This window comes from Anopheles merus, chromosome 2R (assembly GCF_017562075.2).
Source record: "Anopheles merus strain MAF chromosome 2R, AmerM5.1, whole genome shotgun sequence".
Classification (NCBI taxonomy): Eukaryota; Metazoa; Arthropoda; class Insecta; order Diptera; family Culicidae; genus Anopheles; species Anopheles merus.
Window position 1 is genome coordinate 4,088,683 of NC_054082.1, and position 26,190 is coordinate 4,114,872.

The 26,190-nt window shown below is 43.4% G+C and overlaps 2 protein-coding genes across 9 annotated transcripts; both read left to right on the forward strand.

The window, feature by feature from the left end:
• Window positions 1–134: 134 nt before the first annotated feature.
• On the forward strand, window positions 135–19,997 carry LOC121590527 (synaptosomal-associated protein 25). Of its 4 annotated transcripts, none has more exons than XR_006004429.1 (9): window positions 135–515; window positions 2,099–2,195; window positions 2,356–2,397; window positions 6,881–6,929; window positions 9,084–9,201; window positions 9,288–9,416; window positions 9,490–9,634; window positions 13,297–13,504; window positions 14,415–19,997. XR_006004429.1 is itself a non-coding variant. In XM_041910298.1 (8 exons), the coding sequence occupies exons 2-8, from the start codon at window positions 2,100–2,102 to the stop codon at window positions 14,475–14,477; spliced, it is 642 nt and encodes a 213-aa protein (XP_041766232.1). In that variant the 5' UTR covers window positions 135–515; window position 2,099; the 3' UTR covers window positions 14,478–19,997. The 4 variants fall into 4 exon arrangements, 2 of the variants coding, with proteins under 2 accessions (XP_041766232.1, XP_041766231.1); XR_006004428.1 differs by lacking the exon at window positions 6,881–6,929 and adding an exon at window positions 5,205–5,253 and having other exon boundaries at window positions 136–515; XM_041910298.1 differs by lacking the exon at window positions 13,297–13,504.
• A 2,014-nt stretch (window positions 19,998–22,011) lies between these two features.
• On the forward strand, window positions 22,012–26,095 carry LOC121590521 (trypsin-1). 5 transcript variants are annotated; one of them, XM_041910288.1, is made up of 5 exons: window positions 22,012–23,004; window positions 23,127–23,426; window positions 23,773–24,924; window positions 25,008–25,176; window positions 25,267–26,095. In XM_041910288.1, the coding sequence occupies exons 3-5, from the start codon at window positions 24,825–24,827 to the stop codon at window positions 25,904–25,906; spliced, it is 909 nt and encodes a 302-aa protein (XP_041766222.1). In that variant the 5' UTR covers window positions 22,012–23,004; window positions 23,127–23,426; window positions 23,773–24,824; the 3' UTR covers window positions 25,907–26,095. The 5 variants fall into 5 exon arrangements, with proteins under 5 accessions (XP_041766222.1, XP_041766223.1, XP_041766221.1 ...); XM_041910289.1 differs by having other exon boundaries at window positions 23,127–23,382; XM_041910287.1 differs by having other exon boundaries at window positions 22,012–22,603; window positions 22,686–23,004; window positions 23,127–24,924.
• The last annotated feature ends 95 nt before the right edge of the window (window positions 26,096–26,190 follow it).

The window sequence follows — 26,190 nt, forward strand, 5'->3', positions numbered from 1 at the left end:
TCACAACAACTGATGGATCTGGAGCGAAATGTAATGATGAAAAGCGATTTTAAATGTGATTGAGCTCGACCACTGTGTCAAACAGTAGTCTGCAAAACATCGACCAAAAGCCAGAACTCTACGAAATGAGCGAAACGAAGGTCTTAAAAACCCATACTATAGTAGTGTGAAGTAGTGTCGCATCTTTTCTGCATATTTTTTTTAGCAAATATGTGTTAAATAAATCAACATTATTCAAAATTGTTTCGCGACAGCTGCCACACTTTTTAACGAAACATTGCCGTCGAAGCTTAACGAAGGTGTCAAACCTCACTCCTTCCCCCTCATCCATCGTTCGCCAGCATTGACCGAAACGTCATTCCGATAAAGGCAGAAGCAAAATCGCTCCCGGAGTCAAGAGGTGAAAATTGTGTCTGCGTCAAACTTTTCCAAAACCTCTGTCGATCGCTTTCCGAAGCAGCTCGTTAACTCTTCAACGCTTTAACTCTCCTCGTAACCACCCCAAACTAAACCAGGTAATTTGGTGAACAGTTGCCGACCGTAGTGTAGTTTCCTTTTTCTTTCCTGGGGTTGGCTTTCTGCAACGAAAAATCGATGCAGCAGGGAGGACGAACACCTTTGGGCCTATCCCGTTTGGTGGAATGTGTGTTGATTCGTGTGATGATTTGTGATCTCCCCCACCCCGACAAGCCCAACGGGTACCGTGACTCAGAAACGTATCGTACGGGTTAATTGAAGCGTTCGAGATGAAATCATCATTGGCTGAGGCTGTGCGCGAAAACTCCTACCGTTCTGTTTGGGCGTGCGTTTTTTTTTTCTTCTCTTTTGGGCGGTGAAGGTGTGCCCGCTGTGAGAGGAGAGTTTTCCCCAGTACGACGGTGTATCATGTTGTGCTACGCCCTTTCTTGGCGCACGCACGGAGCGCAGCACTGTGCTAGAATTGGGGTGGCTGGTGTGTTTTGGCACACACATGTCCTTATGCGGGTGGCCGCGCGCTACACATACACGCGCGAATGCACCAGTGACACCGTTTCAGGGTCAAGTCTAAAGAGACGAGTGCGGACCCCGTCATCCGTGTTCCAATCTGGAACGGTCAAGTTCGGTTCACTTTTGGGCAAAAAAAAAGGAGCCATTCATTGGCGGGGACGGGGATGGGCTGGTGTAAAGGGAGCTGCTCGAAACAATTCCCAGCGCTAATTTATGTCCTTTTTTTCTCTCTCGTCGAGCGCCCCATCGCATCCTCGAGACAGGATGAGAAGACCGCAGTCCGCTGCGTTGCCGAGGATGGGACACATACACACACACACACACACACACGCCGTTTAGTGTGCGGGCGTAAGAGCGGGACCAATGCAACGCTACGCCACAGATAAAGCTGGTGTTTGGCGCATACTCAAATCGGCCCTTCCCGGTTGTTGTTTTTTTGTGCCGTATCAAACCTTATGATATCGATTTTTTGGGGAGTACTACGCACACCACACGAAAGACACCCTCATCCGAAGGCGCCCATCCAAAGATCCAAAAGATGTGCTGATCATGCTCGATTTTCGTCCTTTGCCCGTGCTGAAGCAGCAGGAGCTTTTGCGCGTTTGATACAAACGGCACCGTAGTAAACGGGTTGTTGTTTGCTCGCCAGACGAGATTGCGTATCCTGCGGATGAAGGATAATAACGAGAGGCCCACGCAGTCGGTATACGCCTACTGCAATTGCCTGCCTTTTGTCTTAACGACGATGCGTTAAGGCGTTCGGGGAGTAGCATGTTGCGAAGGATGTCTTTGTTTGCATATTGTGCTTACAAAGCTATTGAAACTCTTTCTTCCTGAACGTCCATCACGGGTCAATTTGAAAGCATTCTAAATGCTCGCAACAATGGATTATTTCAAACATGCAGCCTAATCCAACCCATTACGCATTAGGTGACCGAATGAATAATTAGTGACATAAGTTGACGCATTAGGGAAATTGATTTATCTGTTGGTGTAGGTAAAGTTCATTTCCTCCCTGCGGGGTAGAATTAATCCAAAACCCACTGCCTGGCAGTTGCGATGATACCACCGCTGATTGAAACATGATTTTTGTACACTTGCTCATTTACAGAATGCCGGCAGCAGCACCCCCCGCAGAGAATGGGGCAGCCGTCCCAAAGACCGAGCTGCAGGAGCTCCAAATGAAGCAGCAGCAGGTGGTCGATGAGGTATGGCAAAAGCGTAAAAATAACGCATCCTTCACCTGCAATCGAAGGCATTTCCGGCGAAGCTGGGCTACTGTGAGATTAGCAACTGAAACCCGATTTTCTCTGTGCATTCTCTGTGCTTTTTCATGTACTTTCATCATCTGCCGCCCGTCATCGATAGTCCCTGGACAGTACCCGCCGTATGCTGGCACTATGTGAGGAGGTAAGATCAATCTGTTACTTTTGTTTGTGTTAACTACTACCTTGTCTTGTCGCATTATCACGTACGTTATGGTTCTGAGACTAGTGGCAGCTCCTTTAGAAACGCGATGATGATGATGATGATGGAGGATGAGTCATAATATTTAGGTAGAGGAACTGCATTACCACTCCACGCTTTGGGAGGTGTCTACGTAAAGTAAACTAGTGCCGGTTACGGTAGAAGAGCGCCCCAGCTATCGAGACATGCTCTTCGCTAGCGTTCTAATCGGTCTGCAAGATGCTTAAACCGTCTCCTAACAAGTGGTCCGGTAAAATAGTGTTATTTGATGAATCGTTTCGTTTTACAACATCAAAAGCTAGTAAAATTGTAACTATATTAGTTTGGTTATGCTATGTTTTGCTCTCATGGTAATGCGACCGATCGATCGATCGATCAATCGATTCGATCACCTCAGTACCGTGTTATCGATATGAATCCCGTGAAAGTCATGTCAATTTAAAACGCCCTTTTACCCAAGCCTGCCATATTGTCCATTAATTGTTCTTTATTTGGTTCATGAACGTGTTTTTTTACTCTTCTTAGTTTGAACTTTCGCAAGACGCTGCGTCAAAATAGTGCGTTAATGTGTTTTTGTAAGAGTAAATGTTGTGTTTTGCGTTAAGAAAAACCATTATCAATGTTAAACTTCATTTCTTAATGATTAAATATTCAATTTTGTTTGTATTGCGTCGCAATTTGATAGTTTTTGGAAGACGAAAATCCGTGTTTTTGTTTTTTGCAAGAAGAAAAGAAAAAAAAACTTGCTCAAGCTTCAATGCAACCCATTAGTTAAATTACTCAATTACTTTGTCTAGAGCAAGAATAGCTAAATTACTGGTTTCAATTCTCCCGAACCGATTGTTTCTCCTCCAGTTTCCTTTAAAGTTGTCATGAAAAAAAAAAAAAAAGATTGAGCAGGATTTATTACACATTTAATTTATTGTTTGTGTTCGAACTATGTTTTCTGTTGGTGTGTTTTGTACTTGTAATTTTCTTTACGTCCGTATTTTTCTTTCGTTGAGGCTGCGTGTGTTTGTATGTCCCGATCTATGTTGCATGCCTAAATGACTAATACTTCGTCAAACATTCGATCGTACAAACTCTTTACGCCACATCACAAGTTTGAAGACTTTTCCTCCTCCAGATTGAAAACCACGGCTGGATGAACCTGAAAACAGAGAATCACCTTCCAACTCTTCTACTCTATTTGCCTTCTCTAGCTGTGTTTGATTTTACTATTGTCGGATCGCTCTCTGTACTTTGATCTCTTTTCTAATAGAGCTGTTTGAACAAATCCTATCACTATTACTGTTGTTCCTATTCTGCTACTTTTATAATATACATATATTCTTAATAAAAAAAAACAAATCCAGATGCATGAGTATGACTTGTTTACATTACCGTTGTATGCAGGATACGTAAACGAAGCGGTAAACGTTTTAATTCCATACATTGAAACCTATAACGCTAAAAGGATGTTCTATTCAATGTGTTATGAAGTATCAAAACTGTTCCACTTCACGTAGAACATAAATTCAACCATAAACTAAAACACACATTTGTGGCTCTAAATACTTCTAAATCTATTATTTATCTATGAACCTTCTCTGTGGACAATACTTAGCAGGTTTGAATTATTACTGCCGGTGCTATAGATGTGCTCATTAAAAAAAAATACGACATTTGTGTTGAAAGTTATTTTCTCTATCTGTGTTTGGAGCATATTTATCCTTTGCTCATTTGTAGTTCTTTTATTTTTTTTCGTAAAAGACAGTTTAAGTTCGTGTTTGATTAATTTCATATGTTTTTATTATTGTTATTCTTTTTTTATCGAAATGAATGTATGTATGTATTATTTTCGTATTTAGCATAAATTGTACGCAATGTGTTAAATAGTATAAAATATACACATTACCTGTCTTAAACATTAACACTATTACAAGCACTCAAATGGAGCAAACTTGTGAAGATATACAAATACATGCTATTTACATGAAATTAGATGCTAAAAATGATATGTACAAATCAGCATAGTGTATACTTATATATATAATATTTACATAAAATGAATTAAATTTAGTTTCTTAACATCTATCCTAATTGTTGTTAAGAGTTTAAAAAAAGCTCAACTATTTCAAGATGGTAATTGTTTCCTCTACTCGTTTAATCTGTGTTTCGAAGCACACTAACAATAATTGTTGACTGTATGAGTTGAATTTATGTTCCGTGTTTTGCCACTTTTGTTTGGATTTGTTTTCTGTTATTTTGTCGCGATATTTGCATCGCGTGTTCTACGACATGACACCAAACGCCGACCGTGGAAACACAACATGCGAAAGTTGTATCATATCGATTTGAGATTATCCACGAAATAGCCTTAAATAGCCAGCTGTTCGTCAGACAAGGAACAAAAAAAAAAAACCCCAGCAAAAAACTGCCACTACAATTAGGAAAAATAACCAATCCACTAGTATTATAACTTTTTTGTTATTACAAAAATAGTATTTATATACCAAATATGCGTAACAACAGATCGATCGATGCAGGAGGAAACGAATGAAACGGATGAACGATGCGTCGTCAAAACGTGTCCACTATCCTCTGCACGCGCAAATGATCTGTTCGTAACGTTTTGTAACATCAACGGAACAAGCCCTCCTCCCATAACTATTCAAACTAAACGCAACGCTCAGCACTACAGTATACGCAGAACAATTAACAAATTACACTTATTACTGATTATTCCAAATGCCGCCATACAAAAATAGAGCAAGGAAGCCGGGATTCGAACCCTGGTGGCCCTTGACGATCAGGGAGGTGAGTCATCATATCATTGGACACATTCTATACATAATCTCTATTATATTGTAATCCTTCGGAATGCAACCAATAAGAAAACAAATCACCAAGAAAAAAAAATAAAACAATGTGCCAAATATTGATCGTACATTGACAATTTAACAATCCTTCATTTCGAATCACATCACATCCAAACTTCCACACTCGTTTCTTTTTTTGTTTTTTGTTTTGGGTTATTCATCCTCGTAAAATACCAGCCCACACTACCTACATTAAACAACACACACACACACACACACACATTACATTTCCTTCACATCCGTTTTATCCGTTTCAATGTTGCAGTTTTACTTCCCTCAAATGTATTCTCATGATGTGTGATATTCCCGTTTTCGTTTATTCGTCTTCCGCTGATGGAAGATGCTGCAAACGTTAACCTCCCGATAACAATGTTCCTCCCATTCTCCAAAGCACCAACACATGCCGTAAAATTAAGATTTAAGCTCATTTCAACTTCCAGCTGTACTATTTGGTCAGCAAATAGCAAATTAGCATCTCTACTACCACCTTTATTAGCACATTCATGGAACTCAGTTTTTTGTATAATCTACCCTTTTCTCTTTTTTATTCACTTTTGCTCACACCTAGCGCTCCTTACACGATACAGATGCATACGCACCTATATTACCACCTGCTTACTTAGCCGCTTACTGTAATCTCTTATCATGATCTGTAGTGCACTTCTCTTGAACTCGTCGCTTACTATCTCGTTTTCGCTCTCTTGTGGGAGCTTTTGTATATTTGACCTCCACTACTACTACTATTACTTCGTTAATTCACTACCCATTTTCAATGCTAGTTTTCACTATGTAACAAACTTCCAATTCACTGCTGCCACTGTTTCGTTGTTTTGAGTTCTTGTTTTCGTTTGTGTTACTTCATGTTACAGTTTCATTTAAGTCTGTTTGCCTCGTGCGTAGGTCCGCTTCTCGTATTCAGTGTACTGTGATTTTTCTTCTCTATATCTATTCTTATGTTCCATATGTCCTTACTCGCCATGAACTGGTTAAGGTTTTATCGATTTTGATTTATTTTTGACATCGTGAGTGTTTTCGTGCTGTGTGTTGTGGAAATCCAACAAACGAGTAAAACGCGGGACGCTGATAGTAGGAGACAGCGTTAGCTATAAATTGTGGTACCGTGCTCAATGCTCAAACAAAAAATGGGAACTGGCAGGGGTTGCATAGTAGTAGTGTATACGTATACGTTTGATGTTGTTTGCAATAAGTATAGCCAGCGTCGGATGGCTTGTCGTTTTGAACTAGGATAACGATAACGATTTAAAAAAATGCAAATTTTTAACCACTACGTACGATTTAAAGGCACTCTGATTGACATGACTGGGTATCGTAGTTTAATGATCGATCTCTGAGGCGTTTGTTTGATACGGAGCATCGAGGCGAAGAAAAAAAGAGCGGCAACAAGCGCGCTTGCCCAATGTAACTAAATAAGCAATAAGTTTAAGATAAAAGCTCTTGTACCACGTAAGAATCGCATTTGCGCGACAGATTGTCGCACTATTTAGTAAAAAAAACCCCGAGAGACTGAGATGCTAAGTTGATATTTGTGATATTTTCTGATCTAGAGCACTGAGGTGGGAATGCGAACCATCGTAATGCTGGATGAACAAGGAGGTAAGCTTTATCCACTGTTGAGTTAGCAAGACCAAATCTCAATATCAATCTCAATAACTAACAACAACAAAAACAAAAAAAATAAAAGATATAATATCCAGTACACACTACCGAAAAACAACCTAATACAGCTAATATTACAGTAACAGAGATATCATACTTTTACGTTGGTAGAAACTCTAAACTAACCTTTGCTTGCAAAATCTATTTTATTTGTCTGCAAACTTGCGGTATGGGCCTGTGGTAACCGAACAAGCCACTCCATTCACAACCCTTGTACAAGCATACAAAAACAATCTCACATTTAGCTCTGTATGTTTTATTTCAACGCTTCGAACAACTCAGTAACAGTTTAGTCAACTCGGCAAACTCGGCAACGCGGCTTGCGCCGCGGGGGCACAAAACGGAAATGAGAGATGCGCAAACTAACCAAGTAGCAATTCCCCAAAGCCATATTGTATAGGGGGGGGCAGCCAAGAAAATATCACAAAATCCACCAAAGAAACCAACTAACGAAACAAAAAAAAAAACCCAGCAACTACTAACGATGATTCACCCACTACTGAAACATACTTACAAGTACTTACCAATCGGAAACAAACAAACGTACCAATGAGCACAGCACTTATCACTCTCTAAAACTCTGCATCTGCATCAATAAAACAACACAACAAACAGGTATTATTATAATGCAAAACATCAAAACCACCCGAATCAAGCGGCGACTAGTGTACTTCTAATTGCTATTTTCCGTATCCGTAATCTGTTTTCGTTTCTTTCTGTTTTGCCGTAAAATTGCGCGAGTACGCGCGTAACGCGTCAAAGTTTGAGTTATTGTTCTTTATTTTGTGTTGATTTTTGTTTTACGATTAAATTAATACAGCATTACGTATTAACAGGTAATAGGTTTCAGTTTTTAGTTTCTTTTATTTTCCTCTAAAACAAGGGTGCTCGTTGCTTAGTTCGTTACTTTTTGATTGAAATTAAATCCTTTAGTCCCAAGCGGCACCTTTTATGTTTGTTTTCGTTCAAGTTTGGCTAATCAACCGATTGGCGTTTTAATGACGGCGAAGCGTTTTAACATACACACACATTATTGTGTTGGTAGATTTCATTCACATTTGTTACAGAAAAAAAAGTATTTACATTGTTTTTTTCCTTTAACCGGTTTATTAGTTTTGAATGATTCCTTTCTGCTCGGACTGCCTTAATGAATTATGCTGCCAGATATATGAACCTCATCCCCTTCTTAAAGCTAGCTTTCAACTGATTTTCGGTTGAAGTATTCGTTTTTTTTTGTTTAAAAATCCCATTCTCTACTTCCGTATTTGTTACCGTTTTCCGTTGTGTTTTTTTTTGTTTTATGTTCCGAGAGTGTAGAACGTTGCATGACATACAACTAATGTTATTTACCTTTTTGAACCTTTCAATACTACTACTTATTACCGCTACATAGTACTGTTTTTTAATATATTCTACCTACTACTAATACTGTTACTATCATCACTACTAAACCTCTAACTCTCTCACACACGTTAGTTTTTTTCTGCTATCACGTTCAACTGTTTTGCCGTTTTGTTTCATCATTTCATACATCGATCTCTGTCGATCCTTATTCCCTCTGTTTTCGTCACGATCGTCAGCAGAGTACAACTTACCGGCTCACCATTCTATTCGAATGCACAGTATTATTCACCCACTACTATACCTACCCCCACAACAAACAGAAACTTCCAAACACATCTCTCTAACTTGTCCGGTTTTCGATCCAACCAAATCACCATCCAAATCTCTCACCTACAGTCATAGACACTACTTACTGCATTTCATAACTCCCACTCACCACTCTCCAGCAGATCACTTATCACTAATCCCCGATAATTCGTTGTGTTACATGAATCGCGTGGTCATGATTGTGTCGTACCCATCCATCCGTCGTTTAATCTACACAATATAATTGGCTCTTTCTCTCTCTCTCTCTTTCCCTCTTTCTCTCTGTGCATCACTGTCTTTCCCACTCCATCCTATCCATACCCCCTCTGTCTGTGTGTGTGTGTGTGTGGTTTATGTTTGGTGCTCTCCGCGCACACCGATCTCTCTCTGTATGTTGTCGAACGAAATGCCAAAACACAAATCCTATCTAAAACACCACAGAACAACTGGACCGAATCGAGGAGGGCATGGACCAGATCAATGCCGACATGCGTGAGGCTGAAAAGAATCTGAGCGGCATGGAAAAATGCTGCGGTATTTGTGTCTTACCGTGCAACAAGTAAGTGCGAGGGGGATGGGTGAATATCCTGGAGTCTGGAGGTTGCGGAGTCGTCTTTAAACACCGCTTGTCTGTCCCGTCTGCAGGAGTGCATCCTTCAAAGAGGACGACGGTACCTGGAAGGGCAACGATGACGGCAAGGTGGTAAACAACCAGCCCCAGCGAGTGATGGACGATCGCAACGGACTGGGCCCGCAGGCTGGCTACATCGGAAGGTAAGAGGCGGAGTGTGTGCGTCTACCTATCTGCGCCATGTTGTAATCTTCATTCCCCGGTTTCCCCGCGCAGGATCACGAACGACGCACGGGAAGATGAGATGGAGGAGAACATGGGTCAGGTGAACACGATGATCGGTAATCTGCGAAACATGGCGCTCGATATGGGCTCCGAGCTGGAGAACCAGAACAGACAGATCGACAGAATCAATCGCAAGGTAAGTGTCCTGTTTCGCTCCGCTCGTTGGCTCCTTTCTCTCGCCGCGCACGGCCGCCAGTGGGCGGCGCGGACGGCTACTGCTCCGTCCGATCGTACGTCGCTGCGCTACTGCTCCGATCTGCGCACTCAGTGCAGTGAGTGGAAGAGAGAGTACGTGAGAGAAAGTGCAAACGAAACGAGAATGAAACGGGGTGGCAAATGCTGCCGCCGCCTCCGCCACACTGTCTGCCCAGACATATTCTCCTTCTCCAACCCTTCTACTTATGTATACTACTACTTGCTCTCTACATTAGCCGAATGGACTTTCTTAATTTTTTGATCAGATTATTACATCGTTACACACATGCATATTCAGTTTTGCCCCCCATTAGCTCTGGTTCGATTTTTGAGTTTGCGTTTTCCGTTCCGATATGTTCGTGTTTTGTTTCTAGCCAAACTTAACAACCAAACATCAATACCACGACCACCACCACCACCACTCTACTGCAGTACATTTGCAAATACAGCAATACAAATCCAAAAAAAACATAAAACATTAAGAAGAAGAAAGAAAACCACAACATAACATAATCTAACAGCGGTTCTGCTTGCGCATTCTTCTAGTGTTGTGTTTTGTCTTTCGGCGGAAGAAATGGCAACCGCTGTTTCTTACGGGTTTCTTTCCTTTCTTCGTTTAATTCCCTCTTCGTTCACTCTGGATTAGATTCCTTTTTTCGATATTTAATCGTAACTGTTTGTGCCTATGTTGTCTAGTTTTTGTTTTCCTTTTTTCTATGTTGGTTTTTGTCTCTAGTTTTGTTCGTCTTGCGGTAGCGAAGAAATATCTATGTTCTGTCCTTGAAACGCGTTGTTGTGGTCTCTGTGTAATACAACTGTTGTGTCCGATTGTTGTTTGTTCTAGACACACGCACACACGCACACACGACACCTAAAACTAGCTGAGCTTTCGAACAACGAAAAACTCTACTACGAAACAAATCACCCAGAAAAGAAACAGTACAGCCTGCCCCAGCACCGGGCACTACTGTCCACTGTCTGCTGTGTCTTCCGTTTTACGTTTTGTGTTTGTCTAGCGTCTTTATCGTGTCTGTTTTTGCCATTTCTCTGTCTATATCTATATATCTTTCATTTTCTATCCGCCTAATAAACCTCTCACAGTGTGTTAGTAAATGTTTGTGTAGCTTTCCAAGACGTAGAGAGCGTACGCGCTATTGTTCACACACACACGCAAACCCAAGGGTGCAAACCTTTACAGAGTTGTTTTAAATGTTAAACGGAAACGAGCTGATTCGATGTTGATACGTTATCTCAATTGGTTGTGGGGTGAAAAACAGAATGGAAGCACATTTTCAAACATTCAAAATTCAAAATGCCAAAATCAAAAGCAGTTCTAGCCAAAATTTCTTCTCTGGTCCTTTCCGTTTTCAGTTTAGAATTAGATTTTGTTGTTTTTTTTCCTTCTTTAAATTGTGTTTAAAGAATACCTATGGATGCTTGACACAATCGTACTGAGGCAAAATATACCATAAAACGAACAGCAAACGAATATGGTTCAATGTTTATCTACTTGTTAGAAGTAGTAGCTCCCCACACACTGAACAGGAATACTTTAACCGTATATACATAGATATATCCCCATAAAGGAAGGGCTTGATTTTTTTTAGATGCTTTTTTATGATTTTGTACCATATTACGATTTATACATAATCAACCTTCTCTTCTCTAGCGCCTCTAACTAACTACCCTCTCGCTATCCCTGTTCGCTAGCTGATTTGTGTTGTTCTTGTTTTGTTTAATACCTAACCTGATATAAAAAAGCGATACGCCAGTGTTTAAATGTTCCATATATGCCACTCCTCTGCCACCGAAACCGCACGGACTGTGACGATGGAATGATGTGTTGAATGTATCGGTTTTGTATCGAACAAAACCCGAAAGCGATCTAATTGTTGCTTGCCGTGGCTCCGTTTAGCCATGGCGTTTTTTTGACGCAAAAGACAACCACCGTAGCATTTGACGTATTTTTGTTTTGCTTTCTTTTTATATCAAACAATTTCTATATGCTTAACCAGTTTCTAGCTAAAAAAAAGAATTTAGCAACCGCGGACTGGTGGGCTGTTGGCATTGTCGACACCGCTAGGGTGTGCGAAATTGTAGCCACCAGTACGTCAAACACTACGGTGTGTGTGTGTGTATGATCGTTTCCGCTTCACGGCTTCCCCCTCCCCCCACCCCGGCCTTCCAGGGCCCTCCAAGATAAGCGTGCCTTCATAGCCAAACGGTAGAGTATGGTGAATTTTGTTACCCAACAACAAGTGTCTTATGAAAATGGGAGTAAGTATCGTTATAAAAGTACCCATTCATATATAACCCGTTTGGTAGGTAGAGCCCACACTATTATATATGTGCCAATGTTGATCATTCTGTTGTTTTCTAACGCTCCGCTCCCTGAGCCTGTAAATCGAGGACGGCAGCTAAATGTGCAACACGGCCCCCGTCCCCGACGCGGATCGGACGGAACAATCCGATATAACCCAAACCCAGATGTTGTTAGCGTATATATCTACTTTTGTCCGTTTTGTGTTTGTCTAACTATATATTTTCCTTATCGTATTCGTTTCGTTTCACGTGTTACATGTCGTTATGTTTATGCTTTGCAATCGCTTTCCAAGAGCGGTAACTGCTGTAATAAGAACGCTGATGAACCCCGGGGTGCGATCCACAGCTACCATGCTTTTCGCGCGCGTTTTTTTTTATTCCACGAACTGAAGAAGCATCCTGTGTCCGAAGCGGCACAGACCACAGGAGGATGGCTTCGGCGGGGAATGCACATTGCTTTAAATAAATACACTGCTGCTATACGAAGCGTTTCGCTGCTTGAGTGGATCGGCTGAGAAATGCTAGGTTGAATGTTGCTGTTAGTAACATTCGCCGTGTCGTTCCTATAAAATGCAAGAGAATGTAAAAATCAGCTCTCAGCGCGTCTTCAAACCCGTGTGGTTGTTGGTTTCTGTTCCTTGCGTTAACAGTATTCCAAGCATTAGCTTCTTTATTTCTTCGCTATGTATTGCGCGCCGTTCGAACACTCGTGTGATTCGTTTCGCTTTATTTTAAGCTCGTTTTTAAACGCCCGAAATTGTGTGCCCCCCCCCCCTTCCAAAGACATGGGGGGGACAGTCTTGCCGTAAAAACCGTAAATAAGATCCCTGTTGCTCCCGCTGCTTGTATTTGGTTTTTGTCTAGGTTTAGTTTTATGATTTCCGTTTGCTCGCGTGCTCTCTATCTCACGCCCGCTGCTTTAGAGAGCGTGAGAGGAACTGGTATTGTGCGCACCTCAACTCATCATCCCTTCTTACTTAATTCATGCGTTGTGTTGTTTCCAAGCGTTTCCTTGCGTTAGTTTCAACGTTCCGTTCCGTCCCTCTTTCACTGCTACTTTTCCATACTCCCCCTTTTGCAAGTACTACCATCACGCGTACCAGTTGCAATGAAAATAATCTGATTGAGAATCAATTGCTCTTACTCCTCCTCCTCCTCCTCCTCCTCCTCCATCTCCTCTTACTCTTTCATTCTATACTATACTCTATACTATATAAATACCTATGTTTATGTTTATGCATGTGACATGATCGTTATTTTAATGCTCTTCCAACAATCTAGGGCGGATCAAATGAGGACAGGATAAAGGCGGCCAATGAAAAAGCGCACTCGCTTCTCAAATAAAAAGGGTACCGAGTATATATATAGCAGTGCATATATACAATATACACACCTCTATCTATACATATATATACATATACTTGTATGGTTATCGTTATTATTTTACCTCCTCCATTTCGGATATCGAAACGAACACAGATGAACAAATGTAAGTTGGTAGTTTTTCTTACTTCTTTCTCTCTCTCACTCTTTCTCACTCTCTTTATCTATATAATATAAATGTATGTTCAATTATTAGTTTCCGATACTTACTACTTATGCGTGTAATGGAATATATTCACTAAGCGTTAAGTTTCCCTTTATGTCAATTCGTTTTTTTAATACTTATTATGTATGTAGGATGTGATATTATTATATACTATATATGCCACAGAATAGAACAGAACAGAACAGGAACTATGACTCACACAAAGACATCAAAGAATAAAACATTGATTATGAAACAGTAAAATAATCTGATCACTGCTTTTATTTAATCTCTTTCTACATTGTTTTACAATACTCTCTTACTCCTATTTGGTTCAAAAACATTTGCTGCGTTCCATTTTGTGCGCAATTGTACTTTGGTTTTGTACTTTTTGATAGCATAAACTGTGCAGGCAATTATTTTATGTGATCCGGCGATCGGTTGTAGATTGGTTTGCGAATTACTTTGAACAAGAAGAGCTTTGCTTTGCTGATGATCTATTATTTGATGAGCATGGGGTGGAGCAATGAGCAAAACTGGAAACAAATAATTGCCTGCTGGTTTTATTTTTACTTCCTCTAATTCCTTACTCTTTTTAACTTTACGGCCTCTTATGCCTTTTACTTTTCCAACAAGCGATCCCCAACTTTCCACCGTAACTTTTGATTGTGTAGTGTAAGATCTACCGCCAAGCTAGTCGAATATATTGTAAACGAATTGATTTTTCGAATATACCTCACCTTTATTCCAATTTTTAAACCACACCGAATCAATAATAACACCTCTATTTGCTACTTACCTACTCCCCAACCACACCGTGTGCGTGACTGATCTGACCCTTCGCCCCCCTGTCTGCTATCAACTTCCGTAGGGAGATTCCAACGCCACCAGGATAGCGGCTGCCAACGAACGGGCTCACGATCTGCTGAAGTAAGCTGTTTACACACAACCCAACTCACTCGAAGGCGGTGTAACGGTGCGATGGAGGGATGTTAGACGTCACAGACAACCGGGCGGGCAGGAACTGAGCAGTGTAAACTTGGTTGGTTTTTGTTCTCGTTACAATGATGTGCGGTTTTGTTCGCAACTGGAAAAGCGCGACCGCCAACCCACGACGGCGGGTGCGCTTGAGAATAACCACGAAATCCACCTATTGAGTTTGAGTTTTACAGCAAAGCGGGTTCGATCAATGGACATGAAAACATATACACAACACACACACACACACACACAAATACACACAGGAGCAATTGTATGGTGGGAAGGAAAACACTTTCAACCGGACGTTAGACTGCTTCTCGCATTTAAATGGGGCGTAATATGGCAAGCGCGGCAAGCAAGAACACAGGCATGGAATCAAAAATGTGTGTGTGTGTGAATCAGCGCCACCGGCTTGCTGGATTAGTGTAAGCGAAACGCTTTAGGCTTAAGCAAGGATAATTGAGGCATCTGGCGTGAACGGAGCAGCGCGTGAATTTACACCGCTACAAACATACACACACACACACGTACCCCCTCTTACATTACAGCGAAGACACGCAGGACACGCAGGAGGCGCAGCAAACAGCGCAAACAGCAGGAGCGAAGAAAGAAAATGTTACAACGATACTCTTAGGTTTCATTAGGTTGTGCAGTTTTGCGTTTAGGTTCCTTTAGACATACGCACACTCATACACCCGCGCCCACACACACACACACACACACTCACACACACATCTCTGTGTATGATTTTATTGGTTTTCCATCTTCTGTAGGCTACCGGGACCAAAGTATCCTGTCCATGCGTTCCACCACCGTTCTTCATGCGTGCGTTTTTAACTCGTTGTTGAAGGAGGGAAAGAGAGATAGAGAGAGAGAGGGTGCATTGCGAGCGATCACGCAGCAGCACGATCGTTCTCGTTGTTTGCCACTGACGGCGCAACGGTGTAGGTTAATCATGCTTGTTTTAGCTCACAGTAGGATAGGATAAAAATCTGTTTCCCCCTTCCTTCCCGTTCGTTTCTTACGTGCCCCACGGGTTGGCCAGTTTACTTTTTGCTGTCCCAGTGTGTTGTAGAACGCGTGAGATGCGTCTGTCTTTTGTGTGTGCGTGTGTAATGTGTCGCCTCGAAGCGATGATGAGATCCTGGTTTGGATCATTTACATACTTCGTTTCGTTAGTAGTGCATTTTAAGCGTGTTTACAGTAGGTGGATGTAGGATATGCTTCCCCATACAGAGTCGATTGTTACGATTGTATCTGTTTGCTTTTAGGGCATTTAACAACGGTTACGGCACGAGGCTGAGACAGCTGAATAAAGTTCGCTTGTTTGAGTAACTGAACTAAGCACACACGCGCAGTGGTTCGAGTGGTTCCCTTTTTCCTCCCACCGAGACAAAGCAACAGCACTTTTACACCCAGTCGCGAGATGCATCGAACTATATCATCATTTGATGTGGGGATGCAGCAGAAGTGCGCTTTTGGATGAAAGTTGCAACGAAAAGCTCGAACCACCACCTGAATGCGTGCATGAGTGTGTGTGTGTGTGTGTTTGAAAACATTCCGCGGCAAGATGAGCGAGTGAATCGACACAAAATTGTTTGTTCGAACCCGTGATACAGAGAATTCGGTTCACCTCACTCACTCACACACCCTTTGTGTCTCTAGCCGTTTGTCCAGCGTTTGGGGCGTCAAACGCCACAGAGGACAAAACAGTGTTTTTAACTCGTTTGTTAACCTCGTGAACATAATTGCTTCTAATATACGCTAGCTAAATCTGAAGGCGTTACATACTGTTACATAAAGTAAAGCGTAATTGCATTCGCTAACGGCCAGCGTGTAGTGCGCTTTCTGTTCGCCATTCGCTAGCAAAGAGGGTAGACTTGATCAGGAGCGGGAACAGCGAACCGCGGTGCATTGGGTGGTAGCATAAGTATGCATTTACTTTGCGCCGTTTGTATTTGATCATAGTGTTGGTAGCTTATTTTGAAACGTTCTCATTGCGAACCATATGCATTTGACTATTTCTAGCGACTTTGGCCATAAATGGCCACCAATTGTCCGATCAATCTTGTAACGTAGTTCCCAGCACTCACGCACATACACACACACACACATACACATAGAGTGTACTAGTGTACGAGCAAGCCACAGGCATTTAGGGCAAACTAATCTCAACTCTCCTCCAACCCTAAGGAGGAAGGGTTCGCCATCAAAACGCAAAGACAATTTCCAAAACCGGACGCGGAACAGTTGACGCGGTGGGTTGTGTAGGCCTATTTACCTGCCACCCCATTACAAATCGTCCCAAGATAGGAACGGAACAAGAAGAAGAAGAAGAAAAAAACAACCGTGAAAGTGATTTATTTTCCTGATGACGGGCGCACTGTCCGGGGACTAGTTTGCAAGCAATTTTTATCTCGATATACAGCTTCAATCTCAATGAAATAAGTAACAAACAAACTTACAGAAGAAAGAGAAGAAAAAAACTCATACACACACATACAAAAATATTCCAAAGCTACCCCAAGCGTGTGTGTGTGTGTGTAAGGAATGGGAAGAAGTGCATAAGACGGCACAGAAACCAGCCGAAAAAAAAACAAAAAAAAAGGTCGAAACAGTAAAAACGGGGGCAAATGAAATTACTAAACCTTAAAGGCAATGCGTACTTTAATAATAAATATAAATATACAAACTTATTATACATTATTAATGAAAACATTATTTACTTAGCAAACAAAGAGAGCGAGTAAATGTGCAATGGACACGTTTACATCATATCAGGCGAGCAGAAAGAAGTACTACAAAACACACACACACATACACGGAACACGGAAAGAAAATTTACACACACACACACACCCTAAAGGCATTGGAAAACTAAGGGAAGAAGGGGGAAAAACCAACCAAACACCGAAGTGAATTGTATCGCAAAGCAAAAGCTAATATAATAAGCAAAACATGTGTGTGTGCGTGTGTTGGACAAAAAGCATAAGGGCACGCACGCAAGTGATACGCAATGCTTCTGCGCTGCCGTGTGAGCCGAATGGAGTGCGCGAAGAAAGATGATAAAGGTTGCAATATTATATTGAGGTATCTCACCGATTGGAGGGGAAAACAAGTTCGACTAATTAAAATGGAAGAAAAACGCAAAAAACAAAAACAAAGCATTAATCCAAGGCTAGGAGGAGGAGGACAGACAATGGGCAGAGCAGTCCAGCAAGAAGTCAGGAAAAAGATGGAAGCGAAGAAAGTGAAGAAACTTTATCATATACCAATTCTGCTGGGCTTAATACTAAGAGACGGCGCGACACACTGCGGACACACTACTGAGAACATAAAACATCCATACACACAAACAAGAAGACACGCGTTCAAGTATATACACTCATTATTACGTTTGAACAAATGACGTTGATTGAATAGATTCATCAGCAATAATAAACAATTGTGATAATACAATACATACAAGAAGACGGAGACGGAGGATGGAGGAAACCGCAAAAGCATAAAAAAGAAAGGGTAAGGGCCCGTGGGATGGGAGCAGAAAGGAGGAATTATGAAGCAATCGAATGAATGTAAAAGCCGTAGAAATGATGATTGGATGCTAGCAGCATATGTATGTTTGACACACAACAATGCAGAATATTGAATGAGAAGCTGAGAAGAGAAAGTGGTGGGAGAATCGTATGGAATGGAAAATGAAGACTCACACACAGACACAGTTTCGGTAAGCCAGTGACGCTGTAACTGCTTTACACACCCCGTTCGCGGGCAGTCTGAAGGGCTGGTACCTAAGAATGCAAAAGGTCTGTACGGCGCAGCAAGAAAGCACGTGGAGCTCTTCCAGGAGCACCACTCGTTACGGTTACCGCTGAAGGATGCAACCAATGCAATCACTGGATCCTTTCTTCCACCATAACTTCAAGACTTCACACGCTCCCTCTATCACAAAACACTCTTCCACTGGTACCTTCTACCTTTCCCGGGTAGGAGGATCTTCAATCTTCCTTCCATGCATTACGGTATAGCGAGCAGCATAATATGCTGGTTGATCAGGACGTATATTGATCACAAACGATCGTGCGATCTCGGCACCTATTCTTGCAATGTTGAGCTACTGGCGTGTACAATGATATGTCTAGCTAAATGATACACAAATTCCGAACCGTGAGAAAATATGTGTGTAAAAGAGAGAGAGAGAGTGAGAGAGCGATTAGCTCCTTGGCTCCTTCAAGTAAAGCGTTTGGCAATGATGATGGGAAAAAAACGAGCGAACACGAACCAGGTGACAAAAGTGGCACGACACAAACTTACAACAACCAACACTAGAACAAGATCAACAAAGCAGTAAAAGCATCTCTTTCTCACGCTCTAACTCTTAGCTATCCCTAGCGATTGATACCGAACCCAATGATTGGCCATTAGGGGAAAGTAAACCAAACCAAACTAACAAAAAAAAAAAAAAACTACCATACCATCTCTTGTTGTCTTTTAAAAACAAAACAAAAAGCTCTACGTGTGTATAAAACTACAAGTCAAAAGGTAAAGACAAAACTCCAAACTATTGCCATTAATTCTGCGCAAATAAGTAACTACTAAGCATACACACAAACACACCTAAGCAGCAGCTGAGGAGAAGGGGTACGAAACAAGACAAATGCAAGTAAAGCTAGTAGCAAGTAAAACGCTTAAACGTTTCTCGTTCTGTTTCTGATTCTGATATGATTTTGTTGTACGCTTTTCTTTAAGCGCCTACGCAAAAAAAAACACTCCCACTCACACACACCATTTCACTACTTGAGGCCACCGAAGCGAAGGCAATTTTAAACATCCTTTTCAATGCCCTAGCACTGTTTCACGCCAGGGCGTGAATATTTCACCTGCAGAGAGGGACTGAAATGAGCGGAAGAAGTGCAACAAAGTGCAATGGGAAGGGGAAGAAGAAGAAGTGCACGAGGATTAGGAGAGGAGGGAGTATGGCCATGGTGGCGAATACATCACACACCGAGCAAGCATATATGCACTGGATGATGGGATGATTGGATGGATGGATAATGGAAGACGGTGATGAGAAAGCAAAAGCAAAAGTTTACGAAATGTTATCTAGTTAAGTTTGGCTACAAACAAAGAAATTACTCTTAGCGTAAATGAATTCGAAAATTTGTAAATAGAATATACATAAACACACAGTCGTACACACCTACATATTACACACATACTGACCATACACAACACGTACACACTACTACAGGCTGCAACATGCGGACGGAGCACAGGTGACCGAACCTCGGGAGCATTGGATGCTGGAGATTTTGCTCATAGTTGGCATTGCTTCTCGAAACTTTGCTCCAACTCGTGGGAGGTCGCGTTCGGTGTGTGTGTGTGTGTGTGTGTGTGTGTGTGTGTGTGTGTGTGTGAATGTGTTCTGTGGTGGTGGTCGGCCATAAAAAACGGCTATTGAATATTTGTTAACCAAAAACCCCCAAGGTGAATGCTAACGGCAATTGCATTGCATTCAAAAGAAACAAACTGTGAGATTAGCCCTCCAAACGTCTCGTACGATGATGTTGATGATGGGCTCTGATGATTTACAACCACACACTCACACACATAAACACACACACACACACCGTTATGCATGATGCATTTAACTCTTGCGTCGACAATGTGTTGTACATTTGCGTTGTTCGTTTCCTTCCCTTGTATTAAATGCGCCTCCCTTTTGATTGGCATTCGCGATTTTATCAATCTCCGTAACGATCTGCGTGTTGTTGTTGTTGTTGATGTTGTCGCGCGTGTGCGTGTGTGTGTGTGTGTGTTGCAATTCAGTTTACCATGCGCCTCCATATGCTTTTCATGAGCGCGCACGTGCGCAACCCGAAGCAAGCTAACAAGCTAACAAGCGCGTTAGAGGATGCTTCAGAAAAGAAAAGGAGGGGTGAAAAACCATGCGAAATTAACGGCCAAAAACGATATATTAGGACATAATTCCTAAAAAAAGCACACACACACACTCACACACAAAGATACTATTATGCACATATGGATGTGGCATATAAAACAGCTTGTTGATCCGTTTTTAAATATGTTTTGCGCTAGTTTAACGTGTACAACACTTCCTTCCCCCTCCGAGATGGGTTGGTTAGCAGTAGTAAGAAGTAGCAGTAAGTGGCAACAGTATTTTGTTCGGATTGTTTTCTCGCTTCATTGGCCACGCTGTAGATCGCAGCCATGCTGCTAGTGGGATCACCACCACGTTTCCTAGCAACAGGACGAAGGTGCCACGTGCGATGGCAGTGGGCGTGGCAAAAGCTGTTTGTACATATACATACGTATGAAGGTGTGGATTCGAGCGAGCAGCAGTTCGTAAGAATCCCAATCACAAACACAAGACACACAATACAAAATCAGACCCAGTGATAATTCGACATTTTAATTAGAGGCCTGAGTGTTTTAAAATTTCATAATTACAACACATTCTACCCCTTTGTCTGTGTTTTAGAATCCACTGCACGTAATGCGTTATACTAATCACCCACAACAGCTAGTGATAAAATTGGTTCGCTTTTCACACTCTGCACTGAAAAAAGAAGGACAACACTTTTCACACCTACTAATCAACTACACACACATACACATTTTCACACAAGTATGTATTTACTGATAAGGAGCAGGACAGCGCGCAACGGGCAGAGGTAGGGAAAGGGCCGGTAGGCGAGAAAAGGGACAGAAGGGAAGAATATGCGAACAAAACGCTTTTTTGGTACATTTCGTATAAAAAATGGTATAAAAGAAACAATTTCCAACAAACCCATCTTACCGAACACTAATTCAAAATTAATAATCCAACAGCAAGAGAAACAAACAAACAGACAAACAAAACCCAACAAACAAAATGCGTATAAACTAGCTGCAGATTAATTGAAACTGTATTACGGTTAATACTTTTTAAAAATGTATTTCAAGTATCCTGTAAAAATAAAATGATTATAATGGACCTAATATAGTTGTGGTCGATGGGGAGAAGGGGGTACCCGCTTGGGGTAGGGCTATTGCATGTTCACTTCTAACGTAAATATCACTAAACTTCGGATAGATAGTTATGCACATAGTTATAGTGGTAAAACATCAATAAGCTACAATAATAGCTACTCTGAGCAGTCACTTCTTGATCTCCAAGGACACTGTTGGCACTGTTCTGCACAATTGTCTGTGTGTGTTTGTTTAACAGTATCTTCTTCGCCTTTGTTACCGCGCACAAGCACCATTCGTTCACTCGTCGGTTCACCGATTGCTGCAGGATTTGAATAGTAACGGGGCAACCGAAACTGCTGCCTTTTCATCACAACTTGAGATCACCTGATAATCCAGCCATTTATCTTGCATAAATGAGCCCGTCAATTTGCATTTCAATGTTTCTGCTCACGCACCGGTTCGCGCCCCGTTATAATGCTGGACGATGTGTTTTTGACGGCTCCAAACAAACACAAAAAAAGGCGCCAGAATGCAAATGAAGCTCCACTTGTGCCGGGGGTGGAGTACCAGCAGCAATGCCGACGACGACAACGCCACATTACTCTTTCTTTGTATGTAAAAGCACTGTATAAATTCACTTATTCAAAAAGTACTCCACCCTCAACACAGGCGATAGGTGTTTGCGGTTGTTTGCGTTTGTTTGTTTGCGTTATTCCTCTTCCGGTGCCTGTTACACCTGGTCGGTCGGACAGCGGAACCACTTTGAGCCAGTTTGTGGTCCAGCACGGAGAGAAAGACACACACACACACACGTACAGAAACAACAAAAAACTGCTGCTTATCTCGAGTGGTGGGGGGAGTCTTTTGGACGAAGAAATGACACACACACACACACACACACACACACATGAGGGGACACTTCACTCGCACATCCAACGGCAAACGATCACCGTTCTAAGACATCCACCCAACAAGCAATGTGTCAATGCACCGGTACACCGCCGTATGACAACCTTGAACTTCCTGCGGCACCGAACGCAACACGAACGGTGCACGAACCAACCCCAATCTGTTGTGGTTGGGACAGGAGGAGGAGGAGCACTGGTGAGGATGGTGACAAATTGTGAAATAATAAATTCATACCGCTTCCTGTCCCTTTTCGTTTCCCCTTTTTTGGGGCGTGCAGAGTAGTGTGTGCGCAAAGAATGCGGCACCGAGGGGAGTTCGGTGCACTCGCGAAGCCGTCATCGAAAGCCACGCAAACACACGTGACTAGACAGTAGTGAACCCGACGCGGGGCGGTTGCCCTGGGAACGGGCTGCAGTCACGTGCAGCCGAGAGACAAATGGCAAGATCGTAGCAATCGACGACGCTGACATACCTTCCGCATGCATGGCACCGCTCATCGAACGTTCGAACACGATCCCAGTAGTCGTCGAATGCCGGAGTTCAACGTGCTCTCTGCACCGGTCGTGATGTGTGTCTGTGTTGGAGGATATTGGGAGGTATGTGGAAGAAAGATACATGCCTTTGTAATAATAATGTATTCTATTTCGTTTCAATCTTACGTGTGTGTGTGTGTGAATATCTTACGATCGCTTCATACGGAATCGCTAATCAATGAAAGCTGTTGAAAGAGACGCAAACAGACGCGTCTAATGCCACCCGTGGGGTACCCGCGGCCGCGACAAGCTGGCATCGAGCAGTTGACCTTACACTTGAAATTGTTTGCCCATTTGCACAGCGTGGCAGTCTGGTTGAGCCGCAGGGGGGCACAAATTGCGACGGTATACGGAGCTTTGGAGAACGCGCTGTAATCAATTCCTCAGAACGTTTCTCCCTTTACTGAGTGTCATTGGGTCCACTGGTTGGATGGAACGAAGGTATCAATTTTGTGCGATGACGGTTGCCACACGCATGCAGACGGGTGAGGGTATTTTTATTGCGAATGTTGAATGGGATGTTTGCACGAAATACTCGCATCGAGTTTGGTGGACTCCCAGCTAGGAAGTGGAGATAACTATCGAAGGATAGAAGTACGCGGGGGGACCGGGGAGGAAGGCTACAAGGTTACAACGAATTGAAGGCTCAATTGATTTGATTCAGACGAACAATCGCAGGGAAAGGGATCTGTGTTACTACATCTCTTGCATCCACTTTTACCCCCGGGGGTGGTGATCTTATTACCTTCCAATACTGCAATCCAATGACATTCGTTCCCAAACTTGGGCCTATATTAAAAACAATCTCATTTTTCACCTTTTTTGCGGAAGTTACCTCTCCGTGATTTATCTCCATGAGCATCGAAGAAGTCAACGACACCGAGGACGGTCAGTCGGTTGCCGCATATGCTGCACCTGTAAATTGGACGTTAAACAGGTTGCTTGAACTTCGGCGCAGCATGTTTGAAGTTTCGGTAAATCACCGACCGCAGAGCAACTGGCAGCAGCTACGAGTTTGGCGCTGACCTTAGAGTGGCGTGTGACACCGGCTTGCAGCACGCAGCACGATTAGAGGTGAGATTGAAAAGCGTCTAATAACATCCGCACATTGTCGGCTTAGGCCCATCCGCTCGAATCGGGGTGTGACCGATAAGAAACCTTCAACTATTTCGCGATTTGTACACAGAACACAGCGCAGCAGCGAAATAACCCTGCGCGCGAGCGCGTTTGCAATGCAACTTCCGCTGATTACGATCCGCGGTGCAGTGCAGTGCCTGGCTCATAGGTGCAACTGCAAACGCAGTCGCCCCTCCTCCCCCACACAGAAGTGTTGGTGGGACAAAGTGGGAACACGGTACCATTGCGACGACGCCACCCAACCGCGCGCCGGCTGTCGATTACTCATCTGGCACGCTCCAAAACGGCATATGCAAACGGCGGCAACCGCGAACACGTGCTGCGATGAGAAAGCATGCTGCTGCTGCGCTCTCTCGTACACTCGCAGTGTGCGGTGGTCGGGACGGCGTTACTAATCATGCGTTGACACCGGCGAAGGTGACAGCAGCCACCGTTTTGTTCTCTGAGAGTGCGCTGCTTTTGCGCGCTCTCAACGGTATTCTGCGCGCACATGGCGTGCTGAGATAAACAATGCCGGCTTGTTGTGCTGCGCGTTTGGTGAGCGCGCTTGCGCGGATGTTGCTGTTTTTGCCCGCCAAACTTCTCGCCTCTTATAAAGCGTGCTTGCGGAAGAACAACAATGGCGAGTTCGTTGTAGACTGCGTACCGCACCAGACGCACGATTGGGACGCGTGGAGGATAGCTTTTCGGATCGTTTCAATCGTCGCTTCAATCAAACAGTTTCCTTTCCTGGTGGTGCTTCTACCATGCTGCCGCTAGGAGTACGCAATCGCTGGTGGTGGCGGGTGGTGGCGTCGGTTGTGTTGACCCTCAGCCAGCTGACGACCATCGAAGGGCAGATAAGTCGTAAGTGTTGTGTGGGATGTGCAGATAAGCCGTTGTGACAATTCCAATCTAATTGAGCTGTCTAATCTATCTGGGCAAATTAGTATCATCCGTGCCGTGCGGTAGACAGCAGCAGCGGATCGTTGGCGGAGTGAACTCGAACCGTGGTCAAATCACGTACATCGCCAGCCTTACCAAGCGCGGTGGACACTTTTGTGGGGCTTCGATCGTCAACGATCGGTGGCTTCTAACTGCCGGACACTGTGTGTGCAGGTGAGTATGAGCGATCAGTCGATTGGTGCCTTGTTGCTGTTGCTTATTAATCATGCGTTTCCTTTCCTTTCTTCCCCCCGAAAAAAACAGTGGCGTGAATAAGATACTACGCGCGAACCAAATCCAGGCCGTGCTCGGACTCTACCGCCGGTCCGAATTCGGTGGCAATCAAATCGACAGCGACCCATTCTCCGACCGTGCGTACGAGGTCGGCATCCGGACCATCGTGCCCCATCCCGGGTACGTCTGCAACAAACCGTCGAACGATATCGCTCTGCTGGAGCTGGCCCGGCGCATCGACTTTAGCGCATCCGTGCGGCCAATCTGTCTGTCGAGCGGTGCGGATGGGTCGGCCCGCGTCGAGGGCCAGACGGCGGTTGTGGCCGGATGGGGCTGGCAGCAGGAAAACCGCAACCTTGGCGACAAGGCGGACACGCTGCAGCGGGCGGTGGTGGATGTGTTTCGGAACGAGGAGTGCGAAACCATGTACCGGCGGGGCAATCGGTCGCGAACGATTGCCCGGACGCAGCTGTGCGCGGGCAAGGGAGCGGGCGGTGTCGATGCGTGCTGGGCCGATTCCGGCGGTCCGCTGGTGACGAGCGACAACGTGCTGATTGGCATCGTTTCGACGGGGATCGGTTGTGCGCGGCCTGGCTTTCCCGGAATTTATACGCGCGTTAGCGAGTACGCCAGCTGGATCGTGACGGTGATCGATCGGTTGTCGCGTTGAACAGGCGAAGGGACAGGTGAAGGAGAATCTTTTTTCAGTATTATGGTTTTGTTAGTAGAAGCAACACCAGTCCATCTAGTCAGTTTTATGCCAATGCATTTTTCATCATTTATCAAGATGATGCTGTTTAAGATAGTTTTAAGGTTGTTAGAATGCTTAAAATAATTTAAAATAAAAGCCAATGGTCAACAAGCGAATATAACGTTTAAGCGATTCCAACACGTGTAGCATGGGAAACACTGACGCGTTACGCGTAACGCTACGTAACGCAACCATCGCAGTGT